General features: G+C 44.6%; 1 protein-coding gene across 1 annotated transcript; it reads right to left on the bottom strand.

The window, feature by feature from the left end:
* Positions 1-1,086: 1,086 nt before the first annotated feature.
* LOC104468413 (zinc finger protein 592-like) lies at positions 1,087-17,527 on the bottom strand (the record flags this gene model as incomplete). The annotated part of the gene is made up of 7 exons (XM_010082527.1): positions 1,087-1,602; positions 2,989-3,124; positions 6,664-6,776; positions 8,194-8,472; positions 11,708-11,867; positions 12,674-12,850; positions 17,349-17,527. Coding segments are annotated over 7 exons (1,560 nt in total), but the record flags the coding sequence as incomplete, so codon positions are not given.
* Positions 17,528-17,949: the final 422 nt, after the last annotated feature.

The following is a 17,949-nucleotide window of genomic DNA, read 5'->3' as shown; positions in this document are numbered from 1 at the left end:
CGTGCCAGCCCTCGCAGCACTGCAGGATGGCAGTACTGACGGATGCCAGCCCTCGCAGCACTGCAGGACGGCAGTTCCCGCTTCTGCCAACACCTCTGCGGGCTGCGCTCCCCTCCTCTGCTGCAGCAGCTCAAAATGACCCGGCCAGGGAGCCCTGGCAGCAAGCCGACGCTGTCAGGAGTGCCAGGACAGTTTTGCTCCAGCTGACAGCAGGGGCAGGGGTGGGGAATGTTCTCCCCTTCTGGGGATGACTGTCCCCAGCGCTCCACACCTGCCACCTGGCTCCACACCAGGACAAGCCACCGAGCACCAGGCCCGGCTGTACCCACCCCCAGGACAGCTTCCAGCAGCACAACGTCACTGACACCTGGCCAACACATCCCCAAGGGCGACCAGGCCCTCCTTAACACGACACGTGGCTTTGAGCTGTGCTCACCCGAGAGGACGGGGGCTATAAAATTCTTTCAGGATGGCTCGGGTCCAAGATATCTCATGAAATTGCCTTTTGGAAAATCAGGTTGTTATTTGGGCAATTAAAGAAAGATCAGCACAACTTACAGCTTGAATGTGGCCCTGTGTAACGCAGAAGATCCTGGTTCGGCCAGCACAGTCCTGACAAGCGGGTTTTGCTGAGACGGCATTATGAGTTAAAATGAGTAAAACAAAGGAAGAGAAAAAATAAGCCATAAATAGAAGGAGAAAGAAAGCGAGATAGGGAAGGCAAGGCTGGGGCTCCGGGCAGAGGCTGAGGCAGTGCACACTCGAAGGAAGAGAGCTCATCTTAAGGAAACTGCAGCTGCAGAAAGTGCTCCTTGATCCTCAGGAGTTGGAGAAGCTCCAGCGAGGATTCTTGCCCTGCTTTCCCTTTTCACCTCTCTGGTCTGGCAGAGAGTTAGTGCTTAGGATGCAATGGCAGGGTTTGTTTCTTTTTTTAAATTTCCCTTACAAATAGAAGTTAACAGAAAGCAATGTCCATCCCAAGAAATCACCAGGATATTTCAAAGATTCACCCCATCCCCACCCCATATTTTGAGTAAAACCCCCCAACAAAAAAACCCCAACCAACCAAAAGGGGTTTTTTTGTTTCTAAGTCTTAAGAGGCTTTGAATGATTGTTCTGCGAGGTGCTATTAGGACCCTCCACGCCACACGCCTGAGTGTGTTCACAAAGAGCTGAGTCACTTTTGCACTCTTTGCATTTCAGGTTTTCTTCTTCCGCTGTAGTGTTCATCTCGCCATTATACCCCTCATGTCCGTTCTCGCTCATCTCCATTTGTAACTTCTGCCTTTCATCCTCCTCTTCCTCCTCTTCTTCCTCCTCTTCCTCCTCCTCCTCGTCTTTCACTTTATGAACAATGAAGAGGTGTCTGTTCAGAGAGATGTGAGAGGTGTAGCACAAGCCGCAGAACAAGCACTGGTAGGTGGAGCTGTCTGTCTTGTGCAGAGGTATGTGTTCCTGAAACTCAGTACTGACGTCTGTCGCAAAGCCGCATTTAGCGCATTTCCAATGCGCTTTCAGTTTTTTGGCCGGTGGAGCGTGTGAACCTGCAGCAGTCTCTGCCTGACCCAGCTCATCCGTTGCCATCCTCTTTGGAGATTTTGCCTTAAAAAAATAAGATTGAAATGTTACTTTCTTGTTCAAGCCCACAAAAGAATAAGTAAGTGCTAAATTCCACACGCGTATCTGAAGACACCTGACGGTGAACACACATTGGTATTTTGATACGAACTAAACAAAGCCATGCCTAGGGACTCTTGTTGCTTTGCCTTTCCTACCAGTACCCAAACACCTCACCCCAACATGCAGCATCTCAACTGCTGTCCTGTGACAGGAGATGGGAGACCTGGAAGGGGTTGGCTGGGCAGAAATGTGATGGAGAAACAGAGCGTGAACTCAGTGTGGGAAGGAGGAGCCCACACAGCAGGGACAGCAGAGGGACATGGGGTTGGTCATTAGCTCAGACAATGCTTCTCAGATTTAACTCTGAGCATTTTCCCCCTCCACTCAGGTTTTTTCTTTATGCCACCTCTCATTAACTCATCCCCTCTGTCTTATAATCCTGCAGCGTGTGTCTCCTCCCATGAGGCTGTCTCACTTTGCATATGTCCCTTCATGGGATTTTGTTAACTCCTTATCCAGCAGCATTGAGCAGTCTTTGTTTAGGACATAGCCTATAGGTTTGTATTTGCAGACCCAGCTGGAGCCACGTGAAGCCACCATCTGCCCCATTTAGCCGGGTGCCCTGGTACGTCAGCTCTGCCGGAGGAAGCAGGCACCAGCTCATGGACGTGAATTCCTGCATTACCCCAGGTTTCCATACGGCATAAATACAGAGGGGAGTCAGTCTTGGCTGTGATCTCCCAATGCCAGGGTACAGATGACTGATAAATTGCAGTGATATGGAAAATGTACGTCTATTTTTAAAGTAGATGGAGCAGAGAAGCCCAATCAGCCAACCCTCCACTCCAACCTAAAATAAAATTAATCGAACAGTTACATTTGCTGAAAAAAATTACACAGTCTACAGGAGAAATGCAGTTCTTGTGAGTAATAGATCTAATAAGTGTTTTGAAACAGAAAAGAAATCTTTTGTAACTAGCAGAAAAAACAAGGGAGAAAGAGGAAGAATGTACCAGGCTCATGAACAGAGTGTCAGGGGAAAAACAAGGATAATAACAATCCTAAGTTAGACCTGGTTACAAAGCAGAGTGAAAAAAAGGCCAGTAAAACACAGGGCCACAGGTTCAAGAGTATCTTGAAAAATACAAGATACGTTGCCCTGGTGCTGCTGCAGCTCAGCTGCGCTTTCACTTCTGATCCTGACACTGCCAGAGAGAAGCAACCTGGATGGAGTTGAGAGGAGATGAAGGAAATCTGCCGTATGGATGACAGGGCTTGACTGCCGCAAGGCTGCAGCGTGACATAACACCCCAAGTGAACAGCTATTCGCCAGGTATGTTTATTTGTCAATGAAAATATATCAGTTACTTCTGCTGTGTCTCTCTCTGGAGCTTTTGCTTTGGCCATCTGGGATAAGTCTGGGTTTTTGATGCCATGCATGAGGCTGATGTGATTCTCCAACATGAACGGTTGAGGAAATGTCTGATTTTCATCTGTGCAGTACCTTGGAAATACAAAAAACGAAGAAAACTTATTAGAGGAAATGCCCAGCTGTTCCTTTCCATCCAAACAGCTCTTTGTTATGTGCCAAACCAATGGGTGTCATTGGAGACAGATGCTGGTGTGTAATGCACTGTTAGATTATCAAAATATGTAGCACATCATCATTTTAATAATAAAACATTACCCCCAACAGAAATCTAGAACAGTTCAGAATTTACCACAGTAAGCACGAATGAGAATGAAAGTAGGGTGCGTCTTATTTACAGTACAGTCCTAAAAAAATACAGGGACCAGTGCAGATCAGGCCTGCTGTGATACATGCCACACAAGCACAAGATAAAGAATCAAAATGGAAAATACACGGGAGAAAAACGACTCTCAGATGAGAGCTGCGCTCAGAGGGACCTCATGACTTGTGTAACACCAAGGAGGCCTATAGCAGAACCAGATTCTAGACGCAGTGTTCCCAAGCACCAGCGCAGCATCCCATCCACAAGACCATGTGTATCATAATGCATAACGCACTTAAAATTGCCACAAAACCGCTGAACCTCTCATTTTAATAACAATAACCTAGGCAGAAGCACTCATGAATGCATAATTTATAACTACTCATGTTAAAACTTGGGAGTTTTTCTTGATTTCTCTTGAATCTTGGTAGATTCTAGGGCTGCCAGAGAACATGGTTGACATTTCAAAAGGAGATGTGATGGGGATGTGGCATACGTTAACATTTGCTCCCAGATGACCGAGGTCTACTGAAAATAAGCGCCAGGTCTTGCAGACACATAAACCACCCCCTTGCAGCACGGTGAAGTGCAGAGAGGTCTCCGTTAGCAATTGGGAAACCCAAAATTGACTTTGTACTCTTTCTGCTGCCTCCCGGTGTGGCATGGGGAAGGTCCATCAGCTACTCATCCACCCCAGCAAAGAGGAAAGTAACACCAGACGTCTCTGAAATGCACAAATTGCAGTTGAAATGTAGGCAGCAAGGGATGAAAAACAACAAGAGAGGAGATGAAGTGTCTCTGGGCAACAAAGACATCTTTTAAAAGGAGAGAAGATGATTCCTACTGATCTTCCAGTAACTAGACGGAAATTAAACCACAGTCAGTAATGATGTGAAAATGCAGACGTGTTCATTGAATGCTTCTGGGTTTTTTTAAACAGGAACTGCTTAGATGATAAATCAATATTTAAGAATGATGGAATTTTTCTCCCTTGTGGAGGAAAGATGAGAGGTTATTAAGTGGTATTTATCAAAAATAAACATGTTGAAAATCAAGTGTTTCAGACAGTTTGCACTTAAGACTTGGAAAATAAGAGCAAATTCTCATAACAATAACCAAATTAATTATGAAAGAAAATACACAAAACACCAGAATATTTTGCAATTCACCCTAATTTAGAATTCTTTTCATGTGAGCAGGGAAAGATGTTTTCCTAACCTGAATTACTCCAGTGACAAGCTTGGCTGGAGTGTGTTCAAGCAAGTCCTCCATCACTGGTTTCTCCCTACAAATTGAAATGTTAGAAGCCAGAGGGAGAGCACCTACGAGACAGCGTGCTGGAGTCACAAAAATACTCATTTGTCAGATCAAGGACACATTTTACTCATGTTTCACATGGAAATCCACGAGAAGAGGGTGACATGAAGTTGAGACATCAAATCCCCTGAAGGGAGTAAGAGGTGAGACTGATACAAACTGCCTGGTGGGAAGAAGGAAAATGGACACCAGCAACCACAGGAAAAGAAAAGGAGCAGCAGAGATGTGATGGCTTAGGAAGTGCAGAAAGGAGCTGAGGGGGAATTCAAAGAGATGGGAGGATTTGAAAGCAACAGTCACGGAGGAGATTTTTAGAACAGTGCTCTGGACAAACTAAGAGGGATCAAAGGGGAGACTGAACAGAAGACCTCAGATTCAAACAAAGAGCAGCTGTTGGAGATGCTGGGACAAGGATTTCAAGGAAGAGGTTTCACTTGAAGAGTGCTGTGATTACAGTAAGTCTCCCACTACAGTGATTGAAGAGAGCACAACCACTGTCCAATTAAGACTTCATCAACAGATTTTGAGAAGGAGCAACCAGAAGCTTGAGAATTAGACACAACCTCCTTCATTTGAATTTCTAGCAGTGTCTTCTCTGCTGTAAACATGGCATGACTGTGGACCCTTGGGTGACGCTAAGGATCCACAACGGTGTGTCATTCGGAAAGTAATAGAAAAACCAGACTCCAGGGCCTGTACCAGCTCGTGCATACAGTAGGCTGGCATGTCCCAGGGTGTTTGGTATGTCTGTAGAAATCCTTCTTCCCAGCTAGGCCTTCTGTTCATTTTGATTCTGATACACTCCACTTTGAAAACAATCGATCAAGAGAGAATAGATTTATACACATCAGGTGCATATAACTCCTAAGACAATCGCCTACAAACTTAAAGCAGAATGAAACATACTGGGAGCCAACATTTCATCTTCTCCAGAGGTTCCAAGTCAGAGCACAGTTACAAGAAATGGAAATTTCAGAAGTCCTGACTGAAAAATGTGTCAGGAATGTATTGCTATCAGGCCCCAGTGGTGATGCCAACACTTTATCCATTTACTAAAAGCTATTGTGGCTCACTAGGCCGTCCAAAGAAATAAAGTACATGAGGGATTTACTCTTCAAGAGTACAGGCTTTTAATAACTTAAGTGCAGTGAAGTGAGAGCACACTCTTTGGAAACACTTGCAATAAACCAAAATTTTAGTTAAATAAAAAGAATTCCTCAACCTACATCACTGCAAACTTTCCTTCCAAAACAAATGTGCTTTAATTCTGTTTCAGAAGGATGTCTTGGAATGAGACCGGGAAGCAAGTCTGCATGGTCGCTTCATGTACAACTTATTCTGTAACAGTAGATGAGAATGCAGCAGCTTTGCAAGCACTGGGCTTTGTCCTGAACTGAGACTGTATTCACAGTTAAAATACATTCACCAGAAATTATTTTCATTCATTGCTGATTTACATAGCTCATCTGAAGTCTCCAAATCCATTTTCCAACTTTGAGGTGCGTCCTCCCAAGCAAATCCAGCAGGCTTAGTTCTCCATTGCCCTGCAGCTTGTGCAGTCAGTTCTGGCTGCGTAAAGTGGTGGCAAGATCTAGTGCCCTGGTTCTTTAGGATTTTACACACCTTTTGTACCATTTTTTCATGGGGAAGGCGTAAGAGCAATGCATGACTACACCAACAACAAAGCAGTGAAAGATTGGCCCAATATTTTATTGGCTGTTCCACAAGGATGCGCAAGATAATTCTCATCTTGCACCTGCAGATCTCAAATCAAACCTTACTCTAAGTTTCCAAAGGGCACTGTGCAGTCAAAAGCAAGGACTTATTTTAGCCACCAAGTCTCTCATGTTTGACATATTCTTCTTCTCACTCTCCCTCAGTAACTTACAGCCTGGAGTAGACAGGAGCAGACACAATCTGTTACAAAGCACTTCCAGACTTGAAGTGTCATTGTAATTGAAAACAAATTTGAAAAGTGGCTTTCAGTACGTACCAGCAAGTATAAACTTTCTTTGCTGTGTCGTGATTATTGCGGATGTGTCTACGTAGACTGTTGGAGGCATTAAATGAGCGTTCACACTGTCGACAGGGATATCTCTTCATAGACTAGCAGAAGAACAGAAATAGCTTTTAAAAACAGGGAAATGGAAGGCACTGCTGGATTCTAACATCCCCATGCTTGTCATCTGGACCTTACCTCTCAGGTGCAAAAAAACCCCCTCTTCCACTGATGATAAAGATCACTGAGATTTTAGGGTCCCACTTATGCTCAGCCCAACAGCTGGCTAATACTAGCACTGGTCTTATAAAAACCAGGACTAGCTAAAGCATGTACTTATTATTTTTTTTAAACAGGAATTGTTTAAAATTGTTTGAATTGTTTAACAGATGCTGCTTCTGTGGAAGGAGAAGGACCCTTTACAGAATTAATTCAGGGGAAGGTCCCTTCTGCCCCAGAAGAAGGCAGGACCCCACTGTGAAGTACAAGTCCACTTACCCTTCTCTCTGCTCATAATTCAGCACAATAAAGGGGCAAGATGTTAAAGAGCATCACACAGTCCCATGTGTTACCCATTTATGATATCTACATCCCCTTATGCAGCCCTGCCCTGTAACTGGCCTCTTCCTTTTCCTACAGTCCTTTGCATAAACTACATGCATTCCATTTAAAATCTTCTTAGACTTAATGAATACATATATGTATTGAACAGAAATATTTGGCAAATTTCCTACTTCTATAGAAGTCAAATACGAAAATCCATCATTCTCACCCTGCCCCCAGCTTCTTCTCTTGATACTTATCAAGTGGGACAACCCAGGACTCCCCAAGTCAAGCTAGAGGGAATCAAAGACAACGATCCAGATTTCCATAGCCTCTGGTCATGGGATTTGAGAAGGGTGACTCAGTATATCAAACAGGAAGTCCTGATGCCAAAGTGCTTAGAAATCTGGCTGCACAAAACATCTTGACCTGTGTTCTGCCAGTGAGCAAGGATTAGCTTGACAGAAATAGGTCAAGGCAACACAAGGCTTGAGCTGGATGAAACGAACAAAATTGAGATTTACAGTTGTTGCAATGATAGCTCTGCACACTGCTTGAGTCTGTAACTCTTCCCCAGTTAGATGTAGTGATATCTACCAAACAATACATCATGGAGAGAAACTGTATGTCCTTCTATAGCTTTGAGTGTAGATAGTTTAGATCAGACTGTTGAACCAGCAACTGGAGAAGACATGACTTTCCATCCACTTACCCAGATGAGCCAAAGAGGAAGCCTGCCATTAGATGCAGTGGGAGAAGGAACAGCAAAGAGGATGAGGTACGCAGGTGGTAGAGATCAAGGACAGAAAGTGTGCTTACAACAGGCTACCTCATTTTTTTTGTTCTGGCCCTGAGCTTAATCCTCAATGAGCTGGCAAACAGATTCTCGGTTTCTTTTTGCCCCCAATATTAAATAATTATCAGACTCTTTTGCTAAAAATACCTTATTACCTAGTTGAAGCGTTTTATCTGAGTCCTTACCCTTCCATGACTTCTCTTCATGTGGGACACATAGGCTTCCCGATCAGGGATCCACTGTGAACATTCCTTGCAAGTCCAACCAGTTCTTCTCAGTTTGGACTTGGACTCAGGATTGTGTCCTTCCACCCTCATATCCTTCCTTGGCAGAGGGGAGTGGGAAGTCCCGTTGGCTACCGACAGCTCCTTTGGTGGGGTATGAACCTGGTTCCTTGATGCCTTCTCAGACTTCTGTCGAAAGTTTGCGAGCTCCTCAGGATTTTGGGGGACTCCATGAACACCCTGGATAACAATAATAATGGAATCACACAAAACATTTGCATGTAATTCATAAGGGAGACCTTATAGCAGCCTTCCAGTGCTGAAAGGGGGCTACGGGAGAGATGGGGAGGCTCTTGATCAGAGAGTGGAGTGACAGGATGAGGGGTAATGGGTACAAGCTGAAAGAGGGGAGATTTAGACTGGATATTAGGAAGAAATGTTTCCCTGTGTGGGGGATGAGGCAGTGGCCCAGGTTGCCCAGAGAAGCTGTGGATGCCCCATCCCTGGAGGGGTTCAAGGCCAGGCTGGATGAGGCTTTGAGCAACCTGGGCTGGTGGGAGGTGTCCCTGCCCATGGCAGGGGGTGGGACTGGATGGTCTTGACCGTCCCTTCCAACCCAAACCATTCTGGGATTCTATGGTTCTGTATTATACAGCTTTATATTTATAAATAAATAACATTTATTATTTTACTAAATAATTTAAGTCTCCTCCCAAAACCAGTATGTTGATGTCTTGTTCCCACATATCTTCCCATTTCCCCTTGAAGCTGCCTGCAGTGTTTTCCCTAGCAAGAGATTTTTCCCAAGAAACATGAAGCTTCTGTTTATGTTTCCTGCATGACAACAGCAGCTCCCTGGTGCTGCCAGTTTAACATTTTGGATGAGCTCTTGAGACTCTTGGTTAAACAGGGAAGATGTAATGGAAGGGAAATGTTAATTGTCATTATTTTAAGAGCCTAAGCTCTAAAAACACAGAGCTTTGGTAAGCTCTGAATGAAATGTTTGCTGTTATCTTGGGGGCTCCAAAGCTGCTTCATCTTTGCTCAAGGGACGGGAAGAGCCAACCTCTCAGTTTCTCCAACCCTGCTTTCTTCAATTCCACACCGTCTATTGCTATTTACATTTTCAGGGTTCAAAACTTTGCTCCTGACAAATAAAAGCAAGCATAAAGCCACAAACCAGCCTTATAAGGAATATGTCTCCAGGCTCTTTGCTTGTTCAACAGGCCAAAATCCAAAGTCCCCCAAAAAGTTATTTTAACAAAGAAAATTGAACATAAGGAAAATAATCCAGAAATGAAGAGCTGTGGGAAAGCAAAAGCAAATAAAATAGCAACATACCAAAGAAACCTCAAGAAACTCCCCTAGGAACAACAAACATTCATCCACACAAAAGGATAATTTAGAGGTTTAATTGTGCACAGTAATTAATAACGGGTAAAGTTTCAACACACAAAGGCCCCAGGCCTCTGGAAGCCTTTCTGTGGGTTAGAGACCAAACATACTTCCAAACACAAGGTCTCATCTGAGAAGCCTGTGTGCGTGGCACCTGATCCAGCTGATGTCCGCAGAAGGTCTTTCATGCAACGGCAGGGCAACGCCAGCTGCTCCGCAGCATTGCCAGCTATTTAGGGTAATGAACACTTCACCTTTCTCCCCATCTGGAAACCTCAAGAATGGTTTCTGAGCAAAGAGCACATTAGAACCCATCACTCCATTTCTCCTGTTATTACACCACTGGGCGGAAAAAAAAAAAATAAAGGAGCACAGAAAAATGAACTGACTTCTCTGCAGAATCACTAACAGGAACCAGACCTTCTAACTCCTACTCTTACGCTTCAACAACGGGCAGCGAGGAAATATGAGAAGGCACACAGTTTCTTGAGTTTGCATGTAGGCACACATTAGCCAGCACCTCCTACAAACTCTATATTGCACAAAGGAGCAGGATCTGATAGGAGAGGAGATGGGTTAGTGCAATTTCTACCCTGCCACAGCCAGAAAGCATTCTTCAATTACCATCTCAAAGACCTGCTGATAGCCAGATACAGCCTCCGGGTTAAAAACCAAAAGTTTTGTAGTGGAGATGTCAGGGTGCTAGTGCACGAACTGCTGCAGGCATGTCCCTGGGGGTGGGATTTGCAAATGAGCCCCAACAAGTTGCATACCTCAACTCCAGCCCCTATTTTAGCATTGGGGTTGAATGTCTCTTTGAAGGTCCCAGCCTTAATCTCAACTCTATTTTCCTAGCTATAATACAGGAAGATTAGCAATCATCAACTTCACAGGAGGGCTTCAATTTTTAATTCATTACTGCATGCAAAGCATTTCCAGATTTGCAAGTTAAAGGCAAGGGGGGAGAAAGCAAATAAGTAGTTTTGAATGGTTTTTGCTTTTAGGAGTGAGCTATCAAATCTTCTTGCTTTTTAAGTGTAAGTATAAATAAAATAAAGTCACTGATTAAAATAATTGTCACTTTTTTTTCCAATCAAAGAGAAATAAGACTTTGCAAGCTCCTTCTTCAGAATGCCATCAAGAAAGCTTCCGAGAGGATTTCCACGGCAGTGTTGTTAGACACTGTACACAGAAACATACTGACTAAGACAACAGGAAAATGCGGCGCTCACACATTCATGGCATAATCAGATCTGCGAGTCCTCACACGCACCCCACTAGAAACCAGCACAAAAAATGGACAATAACCAGCTTTTCAGATGGATAAAAGAGAGATGAATGACAGTGAGATTACTGCAGTGCGTATTGTGGTATGCGCCGTTACTGAGGAAGGGCAGGTTCAAAGCACTCTCCAGACCACCGTTTCCACCAAGTTTTGGGGTTGCACCCAACTATCCATTTCAGACCATCTTCTGGAGCAGCCCGAGTGGTGCCAGTGTGGATGCACACAAGGCGGGGATCCCAGCTCCCAGAGTCTGGTACCTCCAGAGCAATCACTTCTGCCTCTGTCGCTCCCCTTCTGCCACCTGGTGTGGTTCCGCAGGCTCGCGGAGCAACCAGGAAAGCGGGGCGTTAAATGCTGTGCAGCCGAAAGGGGCCAAAGCTCTCTAGGTGAGCACCCAAAAGAGCAAGATTCAGCTTTCATCATATGAATTGAGTAACACTATGGGCAGAGAATACTTCTTGCTGTTTCCCAACCAAAGATAAAGCTCCTGCATCGGTTTAATCACTTCCTTGGGTTTAATATAGAAGAGTTAAAAACCGAAATGAATTACCCACAGAAAACAAGCCTCTGTCATAAAGTTAAATTACATATAGGTGAGAGGCACTGCCTGCATTATTAACACAAAATCCTCCACTGGCGTTTTCAGATAATACTGTAAATCACTGTAGTCTATTTTTCCACTAATATATTGCTCAAGAACCTTCCACTTCTTCAACCAATTTCCTCACATAGTTGATGTAACCTAGGAACTTAAAAATTAGGACCTCGTATCAGTAAGCGGTGGGAGTTACCTACCTTAACGTGCTGCATTAACTGCTGTTTCTGCATATACACCAGCTGACACTGTGGACATTTAAACACTCCCACTAACAACTTGTTGGTGTTCTGCTGGAAGTGCTCTTGGAGCAGCTTCTTCTTGTTAAAGACCGTCTCGCAAGAGCATTTGTAGATCACCCTGGAACAATTGAAAAAAAAGCAAACTCAGTCTCTCTTTGTTAGTTATCTTAAGAAGAAAGTGGAAAAAGTTATCTCAGCAACTTCAGGTGGTCTTCTGAGGAGGGCTGTGCTCTCAATGTATTGTCAACACACACCCACACGGACAGCTGAACCATTAACTCAACTGGGAAGAACAACAAAACGCCTCAGGCACATAACAGAGCTTTCTAAAAATAACTTTACTTCTATGCATATGCATAACTACCTCCGTGTGAATGTCGGTAAGTGCAGACAGATGGGAGCAGGCTCAAAGATATACTCACTACACATAAAGATATACTCGCTATACGTTACTTTCAATCCCACCTTTCCGCAGTCCCACCCTTAAAAAACACATTTTCGGCACTAGCTCAAAGCTTGCAAAGCTACAGGATGGAAAGAACAGGATGTTTCTCTCTTGTGATTTTTGGGGGCAATGCTGCAAGGCACAACTCTCCTCTTTCAAGTGCAAGATGCAGCAGTTGCCCTAGAGCCATCTACCAAGAGGTGCCACTGTGGGTCCTGCCAGACAAAAAGGCGACAATTAAGATCCTTTTAAAGATGTTCAGCTCTTCCCTGCTCAAAATCCTCTCCTTCTAGCCAAAAGACCACGTTTGTACCAAGGAGAGCACACTGCGGCTAGGAACAGACCTCTGCTGGCAGACAAAGCGCAGCTCTTCTCATGTGAGGACAGAAACCAAAAATAGAAAAAAAATTGTGAGGGCAAGGGGGAATCCTGGAGCTACCCAGCAAAGGAGAAGAAGAGATAAACCCAAAAATACTTACTGAGTAGTCTTGTGAGGCTCTGCTGGGTGCTGGCTGGTCATGTGAGCCGTGGTGCTGTCGGCCGACTTGAAGGCCATCGGGCAAAAAGAACACTTGTGGAAGACTTCGCAGTGTTTCTCGTGGATGTGCACTTTCAGCATGGCAAGGGTCATGAAGACAACTCCGCAATGGATGCACCTGGGGGATGCACAAAGAAAGAGCTGAGTTACAGCCACAGTATTGCTTCCAACACACACGCAAAGCAGCGCAGGGGGAGGCAAGCACCACGGCGTGTCCTCGTTTAGTCTCTTCAATAGCAATGTGGAAGGATCAAGGAGGAATACGATACAGGAATTCACAAGCTGAGTACATCTTACAACTGGATGTCAGCAACAAGCAAAAAAGATCTGTAAAAGAAGCCTTCAGAGATTAAAACAACACAGAAAGAAAAAAGGAAGATGTGGTTCAGCAAAATTCAGTTCAGCCCGTATCTGTGAAAGCCAATTCCACCGCAGGTACAAGTGATGAACTAAAGTAAAAGTATGTGATGAGATCTCCAAGTAGCAATAAGCAGCATAAATGCCAGTTAGTTCCCAGTACAAAATAACCAGAAAAAGAATATTCAGCTAGGAAATCTTCAGCAACCCTGTACAATTGCTTCTCATACTCCACTGAGCACTAGAAAATAATGACAGCAACAGCAAAGATACTGAAAACAGCAACAGAAACACCCAAGGAACTGATTAAGCTCATTAAAATCATTAAGACACAGGTGTTGCCCGGAAAGTGCTTGTCTGACAGCTGGGAGTATGCTCCGGGAGGAGAAGGAGGAAGAAGCAGAGGTTGTACGCGGAGCCAAAGGATTATTCTTGGCAGCTGAAAACATAGACCCAAGGCCAAGAGGAGAGCCAGGGTCACCCCACCGCTCCCAGTCTGCCTCTCCTCCCAATGCACGCCTGCGACAGGCCTTGCCTGATACTCCCCCAGGATAGCAACAGCCCGCAGCCGTGCTATATTTACCTTTAATACGCCTCCCGAGCACCCACCCACCTGCTGTGCTCCGGGTGCAGCCACACACCAGCGCTCCAAGGGCACATAAGGATGAGAGCCAGGGTCACCCCACCGCTCCCAGTCTGCCTCTCCTCCCAATGCACGCCTGCGACAGGCCTTGCCTGATACTCCCCCAGGATAGCAACAGCCCGCAGCCGTGCTATATTTACCTTTAATACGCCTCCCGAGCACCCACCCACCTGCTGTGCTCCGGGTGCAGCCACACACCAGCGCTCCAAGGGCACATAAGGATGCAGGCACCTGCCGTTGTCTGCCTCGGTCACACCAGCCGTGGGTTTTACCATCCCCATAGGAGCACCTATGCTGATCCGGGACCAGAATAGCCTCTCCTAAGAAGATTCAATCGAAATAACTAACAGTGGATCTCCGCTTAAGCCAGCGCTGAACGTACAGACCACTACAGCAGAGAAGGAGCTCGGCCAGGCAATCCGGGAGGCCAATGCTTGTGCGAGCAGAATGTGAGACACACAAAGGATAACTTCCTCTGGTTAGACTGGAGTGGAGCCACCTTATAAATATCTTTTTCCTTTTTTTGAGGGCTGCTGTTTGCCCACAGCGCTGTTAGGGTTTGTGTGTTCAGCAGCACCGCGGCACGGATGCTGTCATCGCAGATGGACCCCAGCTAGCGAGCAACTGGAAGAGTTCCAAGCCCATATCAAAAACAAACAAGCCGCTAGATTATCCTTCCCTCCGAACGAGCCTCCCGACAGAGTTTAGGAAACAAGTCCGCGCTTTGAAGTTACACTTCAAAAGATCGTTAGGCAGAAGCTAGCCCGAAGGAGCCAATCCTTCTCCCCACAAAATATACACAGAAATGTTGTCTTCTTGAATGTAGAGAGGGAAGTGGTGACAACAGCTGGTGTCATCTTTAGGGAAGCATGAAAATATTCTGCTCAGGTAGCTCTGCCTTCGAGCCTGATCCTCATTCACGTGAGACGTGGAAGACAGACTTTCCAGTGTATCAACACCAGGACCTGTGTTATTATGGAAGAATAAATTCCCAAGTGTAAAAGGAAGGACCAATGCTAATCCTGACCGTAAGGTTTGGCTGGTACATCCAGGAATATCCGACAGGCTTCTTCCACAAACACTCCCTGAACTAACAAGAGATGGTTCTGCATTACGTTCGGTTTCACTAAGTACTTCATATAGAATTAGGGATAAAATAAATAACTCAGGGTCCAAGAATCATCAGTTAATCTAATTTACAGTAAATGGAAGTTTAAACAACAGCCACTTTGTAATCAAGAATCCCAGTGCCAGAAGGATGAAGTTTGATAAAGTAAACTAATTAGCAGAACAAAGTGGATGGAGGATGTCAGAGGCTTGCCATGTAATTTCTGCAAATTGCAAATTCTGCTAACATCTCCCCAGCAGCACGGGGGGGAATAATTTGCAAGAGAAGACTCTTGGATAGCCTCAGGGTAAGGAGGAGTGGTGTAAAAGTCTTGGAAAGCCTCCTGTGAGAGAAGATAAAGCTACAAGATGTTGTCTTAACCCTCTGAACATTTCCTTTTGCAGTCACCTTCCAGCCCCTCAACTCTCCAGACGGCACCGAGCAGGAAAATGGGCCCCACATCAGTGGGGACAGCTGGAAGGTGCTCGAAAAAGGTGAAGAAGAGGTGACACCTGGAGCCAAGTGGAAAGGAGCATGATTGTTGATTTTAATTTTTAACTGCAGAAGGCCTTTCTCATTTTCAGTGTAATCAGTAGCCGCAACTAAAACCCAAATCAAACACCTTCCTCAAAACTTAATTGAAGGCACTGGGGTATAAGCAGAAAAGGAGACAGAACAAGGACTGATCACAAAAACAAAACAAGAAAAACAGGGATATAGTGAGATGCAGAAAAAGTCGAAATGATCCTGGGAAGGATTTAAAAGAACTTGTCGGCTTTTCAGCTCTGCAAGTAACAGAAGTGAAAGAAAAGAAGTCACTATGTGACCACAGGGCAGATGCCATGGATTATCTAGATACAGTTCTGCAACTAAAATTTGTTTCTGCTGTTTTCAACAACGCCAATGACATCAACCCTGCAGCAGAGACAGGAAGGATAACAAGGGTGGCACAGCCCGAAATTCACCTGTCTGGTGGACTCAGTTCTCAGAGATGAGCTTGAGCAGATGCAAATTAGAAAAGAAATTAAAGAAATTTAGCTTCTAGAGAAAAAAAAGAGCAGATATCAGCTAACGACATCTGTAGATGGATGGAAGCTCTTGTTGCTGACAAGGATTAAGGCATCATATTATTACTCTAATACATCTGGAATGAATAATGTTTTTAAAAAATGCCAGGTCATAGACTTGAAGAGTCAGGACCAAGCTCTGCCGTACACCGCAAGCCCATCAGCTGGAAAACAAGAGGAGAAAGGACTTGCACTGGATCACTCTTCAAAGGCAGAGCTTCCTGAGCTGCTTCCACCGCAGCAACGGCCAGTGTAACCCTGTGACACATTATCGATCGAGGCATCGATGGGGATGGGGACGCTGCACAAGCCGCTCCAAGCGATGGGGATTCTCAGGTGCCAGTGAAGTCCAAAGAACTGTGTCAAACCTGTGGTTAGTTTTCTGACATCTCCATTCCCATTTTTCCACCTCAGGGAAAACATTTTTTTTTTCCAGCTTTGTTCCTTCTCTCAGTTTAACTCATTTTCCAACAGCCCGAGTATCACAATCATTTAATTTTCAATGGAATTTAGCCTTTGCTGTGGGCTGTGCCCCCTCAAATCAGATCCCACATTAAAAAACCTTATCTGTATACAATTAAAATCAGAATCAGTTTGTTATGTGTCTCTTGTCTTCATGGTTGAAAGAAAAAGCCCTTGAAAACCTAAGTGTGATTTAAGAACAAACAACACTGTGGAGGCTTCCTGAATTTGCAGACATCTTAAAAATACAGCTCCAAGAGCAGAAATTGCCCTATTCATTTTTAAGTTAAAAGTATTTAATGGCAATTGGAGAAAAAACAGAACTTTAAAGAACCTTAAAAGTTCACCTATTCTCATCTCCCAAGCAAATCATCCATGTCTTAAGAGCTGTGCTCCAGCTGAGGTGATCTAAACATGCCAGGGAGGTGGAAAAATAATGTCTTTTATTAAAGCAATCAATTTGGTTGGAGAAAAGAAAACGCAGGCACATAAACACCAACGCATCCAGAGCCTTGGGAGCCTTCCTCCATCTGTCTCAGTTCACAAGAAGTGTTTGGAGAGTTGTAGTGGCATATAAGAAAATAATCTATGCTTTTCTTGTGAAGGCACACATCCCTCAGTCCATTATAACTGACATAAATATAAGTTAAAACCTTAAAAAGATTTAGAGGAATAAGATCTGCCATCTTTTTGCTGTAAATATCAATCCTGAGATGCCTGTCTGCAAAATTAATTCAGCACAAGCGTCTTTCAGCTTAAAGCTGCCTCAAAACAATTTCTGCTGTCAGAAACCTCCTCTTAAATCCATTTAGCAATTCCCCATTTCAAATGTGTTTTGTCATGCAAAAAAAACCATGCCAGGACCAGGCTACATCCTCTTTTGTTTCTGCTGTAAGGAAGACACATTTCCAAAGATCTAGATCCCGGTTTCCCATTCCCTCTCGCCATCTCAGCACAAACCCTCTGGAGTTGCACAGACCTGAATCCAACTTTGCGGGAATAATGCAGGCAGTTCTCCTTGACGTGAGTTTGGAAATAGGCAGAGCGGCACACGGCTCCGCACTCTGGGCAGCAGTACGGAGACTTGTGAGCGTGGATCCTCTGGTGAGCGCAGTAACTGCACTGGTTGGGCAGCATCATCTGGCACACTTGACACGTCTGATGAAAGAAAGGTTACATTAGTTAGTTATTCCCTATTTCCTTTTTTCCCCTCCTAATTCACCCTAGAAAACTTTCAGGTTCAGAGGAAGCTCCAGCACATTCCTCTAGTATTTGCATTAACTCCACAAAGCTCTTTGGCAAGCCTCCTTATAATCTTTTTCTACAACCACCCTAACAGCTTCCACAATTAGCCATTCCCGATGATAGTATCCATTCCTAAACCATGTCCTTTGTGGTTTATTTCCTTTTATTTTCCCTAAAAAAGAAAACTAAAATCTTTCACCTTTTAGCTCTGAAGATGTTCTGCTTGGTCACTGCTTTCATTTCCACACTAGGGCACTTCAGAAGGAAAGCACTTTTCTCAACAAGCCCCTGCCCCGCACCAAAATCACCCCCCAAAAAAGCAGGAAAGCTCCATT

This window comes from Pterocles gutturalis, unplaced genomic scaffold (genome assembly GCF_000699245.1).
Source record: "Pterocles gutturalis isolate BGI_N339 unplaced genomic scaffold, ASM69924v1 scaffold39079, whole genome shotgun sequence".
Classification (NCBI taxonomy): Eukaryota; Metazoa; Chordata; class Aves; order Pterocliformes; family Pteroclidae; genus Pterocles; species Pterocles gutturalis.
Note: the sequence above shows the minus strand (reverse complement) of the source record. Positions and strands in the feature narration are given on the sequence as shown.